The 11904-nt window shown below is 31.8% G+C and overlaps 1 protein-coding gene across 1 annotated transcript; it reads right to left on the bottom strand.

The window, feature by feature from the left end:
* Positions 1-306: 306 nt before the first annotated feature.
* LOC142636595 (peroxidase 42) lies at positions 307-2685 on the bottom strand. Its single transcript, XM_075810862.1, has 4 exons — positions 2379-2685; positions 2105-2293; positions 1553-1718; positions 307-1019 (listed from the first exon to the last, which is right to left on the bottom strand). The coding sequence occupies exons 1-4, from the start codon at positions 2607-2609 to the stop codon at positions 610-612; spliced, it is 996 nt and encodes a 331-aa protein (XP_075666977.1). The 5' UTR covers positions 2610-2685; the 3' UTR covers positions 307-609.
* Between the last annotated feature and the right edge of the window lie 9219 nt (positions 2686-11904).

The raw sequence follows: 11904 nt of genomic DNA, 5'->3' as shown, positions 1-11904 counted from the left end.
TAGACTACATTATTGTAACTCTGCCTACCAAGGCACGCATTGATATGCATAATGCAACATTGATTATATAAGAGAATCTCATCCTGATTATGTTTTTGTTTTTTCCTTATCCTCATTCTATATCTTTCCAATCTACTTTATTAGTATTTTCTTCTTTGTCTGTTTAATGTCACTTTCTTAATTTGCTGACTTTTGGGACCCCTTTACATCATTTGATATTTTCTTTGCTGCTTGAGTGTACGGCATTTTTCATTGGATTCCAATATAAATTTGCAGTCACCATCATGACATTTCAAGAGGGTGTCATTTGCATGAATCATCAATAACCATCATATTGCAATCCACGCTTAACAAACCATCCATACATATATACACAAGTCCGACATCCATCATGCCCATAATTTCAACCTCACAAAAAGAAAGGATAAACTTACACCAACAAGCAGTGTTTGTGCTCTACGTGGTTATCACTTCTGGTACCACTTACTAGCACCAAACACTGCCCATTAAAGAACAAACTGATCTGGAAAGCCCATATTATTCTGCAATTCTTACTCTTCTTCCCCTCATACAGACAAGGAAAGAAGAGCTACACTTCTAGTAGAGATTTTAATGATGCTTGTTAGCAACATTACACTGCTTTCTGATCTCACCCTTTGTACCAGTTAAAGGGTTGTTCTCAGAGAGTTTGGTGATGGCTTTAGCAAACTCCTTGAAGAAGTAGGCCTGGCTTTTTGCCATTTTCTTCACATAAGGCTTTGTCCTCTTGTCTGTTGCTAGCTGGTGGTCCACTATCAACAAGCCCTTGTTGTCCAATATGTTCCTGTAATAATTGTTGTCTAGAACCATTGGTGTGCCACGGTCATTTCTCACATATTGAACAGCCTTGGGGTCTGGGATTGCGTCAGGGCACTTGTAGAGCATGTGCTCAACATGGTCAGGGTTGAGTGCAGGGTCAACTTCTGGGTACAAACGGTGGACTAGCTTTACACAGTGAGTTCTTCCAACACTGTGAGCTCCTGTAGATGCAACAAGACCAAATTATACAAAAACAAATTTGTTATACCAAAAATGCATGGTCATATTTTGTTAGGAAAAAATTTTCTGAATAATTGTCTACCTATGCAAATCCATCTAAAACATGTTGCTAGGCTAAATTAAAAATTAGCCTCTCTAACCTCAACCTGTTTACATTTTTCAATAAAGTCCTTTAAGTTGCATTTGTTTTCATTTCAGTTCTTGAACTTTTATCTATTTCAATTTTCAATTCAGTTTTAAGTTTTTTTTTTTTTTTTCAATCCTTTAACTTTAATTTGTTTCAATTTAGTCCTTCCGTGTAATTCTATCCAATCTTGCCTTTAGTTTTAATATTTTTCACTTTTCAAAAAGGTGTCATTTTGGTAGTATTAAATGATGTAGATTAGACATAAATGAATGGAAGGGCTAAGTTAGAGGGTATAATTTGTAATTTAAAATACACATTATGTATATACATTCCTAATTTTCTATGCATAATATGAGCATGATGGAGATGTAAGGGCATTGTATGTACCTAGCAAAGCAACCAAACCAGGGGTATCAATACCCATGTTAGAAAACCTCTCAAGGACAACAGAGATGCTCTCATTGTGGTCTGGGAGGTATTGCTCAACTACATCTGCTCTGCTCTTCCTACCATCTCTTCTTCCAGTCTTGAGAGGGATATGAGGGCCTCCAAGCTGTACAAATGTTATAAACAGTTTAACATTGACATTCTAGAATAGTACTAGGCTACTAGCTTAATGGTACAAAAAGCAGATCTGTTGTAACCATCCTGATTTTTTTAGCCATAAAGGGAAAGGCACCGCAAACAAGAGCATCATAGCAACAAACTTAGAACTGCATGCAGTTTGTGAATCACAAGAGTAAAATCTTTGTTAAGGAATGGTGCTTTTTAGAACCCAGAAATTTCAATTTGTTTATAAGTTGGGTGTGGATCCACTGATCCAGTATGCAAATGAACAGTTAAGATCAATAACATATTCACATTTGCATGCATAACAGAGAAGGTAGTTGATGATATTGACAAAGAAAAAACAGAATTGAGAGGTTCCAAGGAAGTTACTGAAACAATGCCATCTCTAGCAGACAACACAAGGATATCTGCACATGAAACTACTCCAGGGCACTCCCTCTCTACAGCTTCTTTGATGGTATCAAGGTACCTGAAGTTCCTTAGCCCAAAGCTCCTGTCTGTCTCCTTCTCAGACAAGGTCCTTCTTGTGGAGTCCAGTAATAGTGAAGCATCACATGACTAGCTCACAAAACCAACCAAAGAAATGCTTTTGTCAATATCTAGCAAATATTCCACAAATTAAAAACAAGGATGAGAGCTTCACCTGAACAGCACAGTCATGGAAGATGTTCCTGAGCCATGAGAAAGCAGTGTTCTTGTGGCGCTTGTAGAGAAGCTTGACTTGTTCTTTGATAATGTCTTCAGCCTGAGGGCATGTATCCTTGTAAAAGTTCATTACAAGACCTGGGTCCTGCTCATTATCAGCCAAAGCATGCCTGAGAGACACGGCTGATAAGGACAAGAAAGCTAAGAGGAAGAGAGCTTTGGAAGACATCTCTCTATTCTCACTAAAGGTCACTTGGCTTTGCTTTGGTTCACAAGGTACTGCTTAAATAAACCATACAGGAATAAATTTGCTATTAAAGTATGACTTAAGACTTATATTTATCCAATTGTCATAGGGTTTTTGATTTTGATGCTTTTGACCTTTTTAACACGCTATGCAGCATTTACTGCTCAACAGACTCAAATATTTTAACCTTATCTTGTGTTGAAAGTTGGACATACTTGTACTAGAGCTTACAGAAAATACTCAAGGCAGTTATGATCCATGAAACTCATTTTTGTGCTGAAATTAAGTAAAGTAGGGGGCTCAATCCAAGGCCTACTGATGCGGTCTTAACTGCTGGATCAAGATCTCTGACAATCCTAGTGGAATTTGCTTAAAATGCAAACTCATAAGAATTGAATTCTGCTGGTTTCATAGCATTACTTTTCTCATTCTCTAAATTTACCTAGGAGAATAAGAATTAGGGTCGGTTTGGATAGAACTTATTGCTCAAAATTAAAAATTGAAAACTAAAAACACTATAGCAAAATAATTTTTAAATGTGTAAATAGTACTGCGGGACCATTTTTAATAAAAAAAATTGTTAAAAAAGTACATGAACAGTGCACACATAGTGCGCGCACGGCATGTTTGTCCCCCACAGCAAAAACAAAGAAAAAAAAAAAAAAAAAAAGCAAAACGCAAAAAGCAAAACGTGGAAAAAATAATTTGGATTTAAATGCCACCTTAATGCTACTTTCAAAATTTTGGCTGAAGAACGAATTTCACAATTCAACCTCTTAAAAAATTATAGTCAAGTCTGTTTTGCAATCATCTCTTCATATTCTATAGAAATAAGAGTTTTATGCATTGAGTAATTTTTTTTTCCACATAAATTTGAAAATTAAATTCATTCCCTCGACCAAAATACCACACGATTTTGATTGTTGTGATTCAATGGGACTAGTGGAGATCAAGATTTATAAAATTATTGATAACTTTTTCTTGGTATCCACACTGCTGTCTTTTCCTAATTACTATAGGCTTTACAACTAATTGATTGGTTTTACAAATTTAAAAATAATTTTTTGTACCCTTTTTTCCAGTAATATTATTCACATCAGAAGATACCTGACATGACAGATAAAATTTAAAAGACAAAAAATTGCAATAATCACAATAGATTTAAGGTAAATATTTTGTTGATAAAACTTTGATGAGGTAACTGATGTGGCAGCTCAAATTAGTAAAACATCAGTCAAGGCACTAAATGGGAAAATTTTATCATGCATTCAGTGCATATATTCTCCATCTCATATGAGAATGGACCCCACATTTGTGGGCTAAATTCAAAATTCCGTATAAAATAAAATATCTGCATATCTTCTTGTTACCTTTGAATTTATAACTAGTCGCAACCAAACCCTTAATAGGTAGAGGGTGATTCCTTCATTTAAGGAAAATGCTAGGTTGATTCACAAAAAAAAATAAAAAATAAAAAATAAAAAACAAAAAATGATTGAATCCCTAAGATGCTATGATAAATCAATCTTTGGGTTGTATAAGTAAAGTAGCACCCATCACCAACTCTAGGAGGTACGAAACTAATAATGGGACAATTTTAATTTCATCCCTATTCATTTAGTTGTGTTAATTTTGTTTCTTAACTATAAATTGTATCCCTCCTCCAAAAAAAAAAAACTATAAATTGTATCAATTTCTAAAGTCAATTTTATTTTTAATTCAACTTCTAAGAATAAAATTGGTTTTATTTTTAAAGTTGATGAATGAATTTAACTTGATTTTAAAAGTTGATGGACGAAATTAACACAAGGACACAACTAATAGTTGAATTAAAGGACCTTGATTTTAAAAGTTAAAAGGACACAATTAAACGTGTGAGGATGAAATTGATCAGGTAACAAATAATACAAGGATCAAAATTGTATATACCTATAATAATACAAGGATTAAATGCGTGGTCTATTCACCTGACAAACTATACCCATGATGGATTTGGACTAAACTATACCCATTTGTGAATTATATTATATACGAGACAGGCAAATCATAGATATATAAACTGATAGCTATGTGTGTGGACATGAATAGTATTATTCTTGTTAACCAAAAATAAATGAATAGTATATTCATGGAAACCCTATTGATATGTAATATGTTGCACTATAATATGTTTTTGAGAGAAAATGCTAAGGCATGAGTGCTTCAAAAATAGTCTATGAAAAATGTTAAAATCACAAAACTTTTTACAGATAGTAAATATGATGAGTGATTATTAGTAAATAAAAATGTGGTAGTTGTCTTAGATGAAAACTAAAATAATAAAAAAAATTACCACTTTTAACGGTTTGTAAAATTATTATAAAATAGTATACGCGATAGCATTATCCATTTTATTTCATATAAAAGCTCAAAGCATCTTCTCCAAATCCTTCTTTGCCCTTGGTCCTTATCTACAAGTGCACTTGATTGATATAAGGCCAACCCAAAAATAGAAAAGTACACTTGACTTGATGTTTAACACGGATTTGGATCCGGTGTAATACATAGGGTATTGCATTGGGTGCAATTACACTACATCCACTCATATTAATTTTTACCACTCTCATTTTTTAACTTTAACTTTTTCAACTTCTTTTTAACTTTTTTTTTTATTCAATAGTTGAGATTGAAAGTTTCTTTTTTAAACTTTCAATCTCAACCATAAATTGCTATTACATCAAGTACAATACCCTAAGTATTGCACCTGATTTGAATCAATTTACCACTGCTGGGCAGTAAAAAACCAAGTAAACAACAAAAGCAAAGCCAAGGTGCCTTTCTTTCACTTCCAAGTGGGGTAGCCCTTTAATTGCATTATTAATGATTGCTAATATAATTGCATAGCTTATTCAAGCTTCTAGCCTAAAATGGAAAATACCTGTTATGCTATTAAGGAGACAAGTACGCATTAACTTCTCAGTTCTCATTGATGGCCATCTGCCTCTGGCAAGGGCATACACATGTATATATTAAAGAGTTCAGAAAAAAATAATAATGATTTATTTACCTACCGGTCGAAAAATCATCATACCGTGTGGAACTTAGTAAAATGAACCGAAACATGTGGAATAGAGTAAAATGGGTCAGAATTTAGAACAAAATAATATAGAGAGGTGATTCGTAACTATTAACTAATTGGAAGGGAAATTTCCAACTTGAACAAAATGGAATTCAAAACTATTTTTTTAACCTGACTTCTTTATTTGTATGGATAAAATTTAGATATAATTTTTTAGGGGTTTTATTTTGGATTCCCAATTTAATTTAAGATGTGACCTATATTGACCATTGAATATGTAGATTGAAAGAGAACATATTTTGTATTCTATTGGTTAATACAACTATATGATTGAATTTAATTGGGAAACACAAAATATAGGATTTAAGAAATTAACTTCACCCAAATTTTATCATGTTTGCATTACCTCTTGGAAATCAAAGATGATCCTTAAATTTAGTACATTTTTTAGTTATAATCTCACTTCTCATGTTTCCTTTGAAAGTTAATCATTTGTGCTTTTATCAATTTCATCATAATTAATATGTCATTATGTTACTTATGAATTTATGAACTTAGAAGCATTATTTTTAAAGTATCTTGTTTACAAATCTATTGTAAGTTTCATGTTTACTATTGTGAGTTCCACAAGTAGGAAAGAATTTTTGCTCAAAAAAATTAAAAAGAAAGAGGTTTGCAGATGTGATTATTGCCTCCGCACCATTTAAACTTCCGTATTACATTACAGTGTGGAACCATTTGGATACTAAGCGGGCTTGCCACAATTCTCAAACTCACATGTGTAATAGATCACAAAGACATCTTTCCACTAAACCACCTCTCTATGTGTATGTGATAATTATGGATGACTTCCGTTTAGAGATTGCAAAAATTTAATAAAATACATACAATAAAGTATAGTTTCAGTATCATGTAGGGTGGTCTTATACGCTTATTTCTTTAACAATTCTGATCTTCTTCGTATGATTTTTTTTTTTTTTTTTCATAGTGTTTCAAAGAATGATGTGAAAAATACCAAAACGAATGTCGAAACGTCATTTTCATTATAGGTCAGGTCTCATCCCATCACTACCACATAAAAAGGGAGGTCACCAAGAACACAAACCTTAATAAAATAAAATAAAAGAAGAAGAATGGCATTGACAGTGACACATTTCCTCTGGCTTGTGAACAAAAATGAGCCGGACGCCTCTTCTCCATCTCCATTAGGGTATTTGCACTAAAACCGCTGTCACTACACCACGACTTTAGAATATATATATATATATATATATATATATATATATATATATATATATATATATGAAATATATAAAATATATAAAATGAAAATCTTAGTTGATTAAATTTAAAAGTTAAAAAACTGAATTGAACAAAAACAAAGTTAAAAGACTGAAATAAGCTTTAGTGAAACATAGAGGATAGGTTTTGCATTTTAACTTTTTCTTTTTCTTTAAATCTCCATAGAAAAGTAAGATCGGCTTTTTGCCTCTATTTGACTAAAGAAATAAGTATTTTTTCTTTGTTAAGTAATACTTAAGATAGAATAAAATGGAATGAGAAATATATATATATATATATATATATATATATATATATTAAAAAATCTCATTCAATTCATTCAAATTTTTTTTTTTTTCCTCTTCCTCCCAAACATTGCAGACGGAATTAATGTAATTTAGATGTTAATAATTTACTACTATTACTTAAAGCCATAAAGGGTTCTTTATTATTATTGATGAGGGGCTACTTCTACATTATAAAAGATTACATAATTTGTGGGCATTACCAAGTTAGCATAAAAGTGGAGTGGTGCCAACTGCCAACTGCCAAGTGGCTGGAATGGAGCCAAGGTAATTGACTTGAATGGACCGCCCTCAACAACGCGGCCACCGACACCGACACTTGAATTTGTATTCTATTCTACAAGTAGGTGTTGTTCTTTATACGAAGTTGAAAGTTGAAACCCTTGCCTTGAGTGATGACTCACACTCTCACCAATGTATCACTCACACAATGATGCTTAGCTTTAGTTCTAGACTTCTAGGTGTAGATGTAGAAGAAGGGCTCTACAATCTATACATTATCATTTCCTATTTCATCTTTAGTTAAATTTGACCCTAGTTAATCGTCATAGATGTAGAAACCAACATAATAAGTAACTAGCACTTTTTGGAATGAATGGTTTTAAAACTACAAATTATTCCATAATTTTTTTTGCCATAAATGTGAATGGTAAACCATAATTACACCAAACTATTTTTATTTGCCGATCACATTTTACCATGTCATAATTGTGACAAGAAATTGTAAAAAAATTTATAGATACTAAATAAAAAAATTAAATAAATATTTATAACTTCTCAAAAGAGTGTATATATATAAAGAGGATTCCCAAGATGCGGAATATTATTCTAAATAGTTCCCAAGATGTGATATGGCAATATGCAAATATAAAAATAAATAAATAAAAGAAGGGAACTTTGACTATAGGAAAATGTAAAAAAATTGTTATATTTTCTATGACCATAAATGGAAAATATGAGATGTCACATATATAGAAACGTTCACGGACTGCCGAATAGCCAAGTTGCATCTTTGTTTTCTTTTCCCCATGATATTTTTATTATTAAATAGAGATGGGCATCATATAGTAAAGTCTCCCGTACAGCATTGCACGCTATACTCTCTCTTTTTTTTGGTCTTTTTAAGTGGGTTGCACTTGCACCCCATGCTAAAAGTGGGTTTAGTTTGATTAATTTGGGGGATTTATTTATTTTTTTAAAGACTTTTTTTAGGTGTGATTACATTTTATCCACTCTTAGTAAATAATCAGATCTAATGTTTAACTTTTCTCCAGTAATTTTGTATACTGATTTGGAAAAAATGATATTAACATGTGTCTTAAAATAACACATATCAATTCTGTATCTTGTTATGTACTTCTGTGCACAAAGCAAAAGACTCTCCCTCAAATCTAAAACAGTATTAAACGTCACAAGAGGAATGTAAATATCACTAAATTATAGAATAATAAAACTTGCAAGTATTATAAGTTCTGAGAGCTATTATTACTTACCATCATTCTATTTTCTTTTTAGCTAAAAGTACTCAATTTATTACTATAAAAAAAATAAAATAAATAAATCCTTTAATGTACATATGACTATTGAGTGTACTCAATTTAGCCATTCATATATGCTTCATATCTCGGGCTCCATCATGAAGTTTTGAGTGTAATCCAGCTTCAGAGTTAATGGCCACTTTCACAGTAATCATAAATTCCACCTACTAGAATTTTCAATTGTGTAGTTTTAGCACACACATGGAGTAGATAATCAAATTTATGTCTCCTCCCAAATTACCTTAAAAGGTTTTACATATGGGCTCGTTTGGTAATATTGTTCTAGTAATGTTGTTTATATTTTTTAAAAATATGTATAGATGAAAAAGTATGTAGAAATACGTGTAATATTGTTTAAAAATTGAAAACTATTGTTTAAATTGTGATACCAAACACTCCTAAGTGATCCCAACTAGATGATGTCTTTTAGATGTATTTACCATTTATACACCATTTTTATTTAACTTATTATATTAGTAGTAGCGTCATTATTTTTCTAGTCATATTAGTACTGTCATTATTCTTCATGCTATTATTATTATTATTATTATTGGACGACTACACACACAGACCCAACTGGTTGGCAATGCAGGACTTTGAAGACTCTGAATCCATGCAACGAGGTCCATGATAAGAAAACGTAACCCGTAAGATATGGTTTTGGGGTTTTGAACCCAACTAGTTGGGCTCTGTGATCCACGTTAATTCACGTTCTAAACTTGTTTACCGGTGTTAATACTACTTTCAAAATTACTAGATTTTATATCATCATTAACTTAAAGCTATATTTTGTGTGTGTTTAGCAAATATTAAAAAGTCAGCTTATTTTACTATTTATTTTATTTTTTGTACTATTTATGGGTCTCGCTGCACTTTTTTGTACTATTTATGAGTCTTACTGTATTATTTCAGTTAACTTTTATCTTTATTTATAGTACTTACAGCAAAATAAATAGATCACAAACATACCCTAAGACTTGTTCAGATTTGCGGCGGCAGAAGTTTTGTCCAAACAAGTTAAACACTAAAAAAAAGTATCTTATCAAATGCTTTGTAATATATCTTACCACAAAGAAGTAAAATACTAAAAGAAGTTATCAATAAAATAGAAACTTTATGGATAATACATTACGCTCACTTTGATGTACACACCACTCTCAATGCTATGTCACTTAAGTTATCAAATGCTACCATTTGTAAAAAGTTAAAACAATACTTATTGGACTACTACACTCTTCTTGGATACAACACTTCTTTTGGATGATTTGATACAATCCAAAGCTAGCCTTATATGGAGATTACGAAGTAGATAAGAAAACAAAGCATTAAATTCTACCACGTAAAAGTGAATGTAAAAAACTATACTTGTTCTACATTTAAAAAACGTAGGGCTATAAACAAGCGGAGTTTTGTCAAGTAGTGCACGTTCAAGCTTGGCTCGCTAGTAAACGTTAAAAGCTCAAGTTTGGCTCGAGCTTGTGACAAGCTTAAAATAATGTTTGAGCTTGAGCTTGTGGGAAAGCCATAAATCTTGGGCTTGGTTTGGGTTGGCTTGACTAATTACCAAGCTCGAGCTTAATATCAAACTCAAACTTGAGCTCAAGTCAAGCTTTTGGGCTTGAGATTTAAGAAAATTTCATTATTAAATGTTTAAATCTCCAAAATCAATTAAAAAAATAGTATACTCATTTTTTCATGCTTCTAGTCACACTTATGATTAACCACTATTCAAATTTAAATTTTACATAATTAAATCTATTCATTCATTTAAACTTTCTTATCTACAGTTTAAACAATTGTTTAAAATACAATTTTTACATTTACATTAGATGGTGAAGATTAAGAAAAATACTTGTTTGTACTATTATGAATGAGAAAAGACTAACATGTTTTATAACTTTACATTAGATGGTTGATAGAAAAAGATCATACGTGGCTCACTTAATTTTTTTTTAATGTAACTAAAGTCGTAAGTCTTAATGCCTAGTTAGTTTAGAGGGAAGGAAAAAAATCAAGGTAATGGGTAATGAATTTATTGGCCAAGTCATAAGTCTTGTTGGCCAAGTCATTATTAAGATATATGTAATAAATGTATTTAGCAAACACATATAAACTTAAATGAGTCTATGCATAAATTGTTTTGTATCAAGCCTTATAGCTCACGAGCTTGTTCATGAACAAATATTTTTGCTTGGGCTCGGCTTGTTTATTAAACAAGCCTAAAACTAAGGCTCAAACTTGGCTTATTTATAAACAAACAAACATGAATAATATTTTTATTGAGCTGAGCCCAAGTTGTTCAAAAGCGGCTTGGTTCATTTACAGCCTTGTTCAAACGTTGAAGCGAAATTGGTTTGGTAGTCAAACCTTTCAGCTTTTTTATTTTTTATTTTATTTTGAACTCTTCTTCACCTATTGTCACGCATTCAAAACATTTGAAAATTTTACTTCCAGCCTAATGTTCTAGAGAGAGTGAAAAGGAATGGCCAAATCCATTGAATAATGGGTATCCGACCTGAATGTTTCAGGAATTACCCAATTCATTATAGGTAAAAGAATTATCAGGTTAGATTTTTTGCCCGAATTCGAAATTCTTTGGGCTGAGTTTGAATATTACCTGAACCAGGTAGTACTTACAAAAAAAAATAGTGATTTGATGTTTAGTCTATGACTGAGCTTGTTTATAGAGTGTCTGCAAATCCTTTAATTGTGGGTTCGTTACTTTGTGTTGACTCTATCCCTCTCAACAGGCCGAATGTTAGAGTCCTCGTTGCTACAATTTTTCTATTGGAAATACCTACCATGACCGTCTTCTTACTATTCATGGCAATCTAATAAATACTTTAGTTTTTGTTAACTAATTGAAAATACCTACCATGACCAGAATTTTTCCCCACATATTAAGTTTTTATTTGATACTGCCGCTGAAAGCTCGGATTTGTGCTAAAGCACAAGAGCTTGTTCAGGCCCCCAATTACAAATTATAGCTAGATTGCTTTTACTCTAACTTGCACAACAAGAGTAAATGAAGCGCAATAAACCGATAACTACTCTAGTGCATAAACGTGAACAACAAGTAAAGCACAAGATTAAGG

The sequence above is a fragment of the Castanea sativa genome, chromosome 5 (assembly GCF_040712315.1).
Source record: "Castanea sativa cultivar Marrone di Chiusa Pesio chromosome 5, ASM4071231v1".
NCBI classification, from domain to species: domain Eukaryota; kingdom Viridiplantae; phylum Streptophyta; class Magnoliopsida; order Fagales; family Fagaceae; genus Castanea; species Castanea sativa.
Note: the sequence above shows the minus strand (reverse complement) of the source record. Positions and strands in the feature narration are given on the sequence as shown.

Excerpts from the sequence above, each read along its gene's own strand:
- LOC142636595 (XM_075810862.1), bottom strand. The coding sequence starts at position 2,609 with ATGTCTTCCAAAGCTCTCTTCCTCTTAGCTTTCTTGTCCTTATCAGCC. Across the intron at positions 1,719-2,104 it reads CTAGAGATGGCATTGTTTCA|CTTGGAGGCCCTCATATCCC; the intron begins GTAACTTCCTTG and ends ACATTTGTACAG. Across the intron at positions 1,020-1,552 it reads TGGTTTGGTTGCTTTGCTAG|GAGCTCACAGTGTTGGAAGA; the intron begins GTACATACAATG and ends TTGCATCTACAG.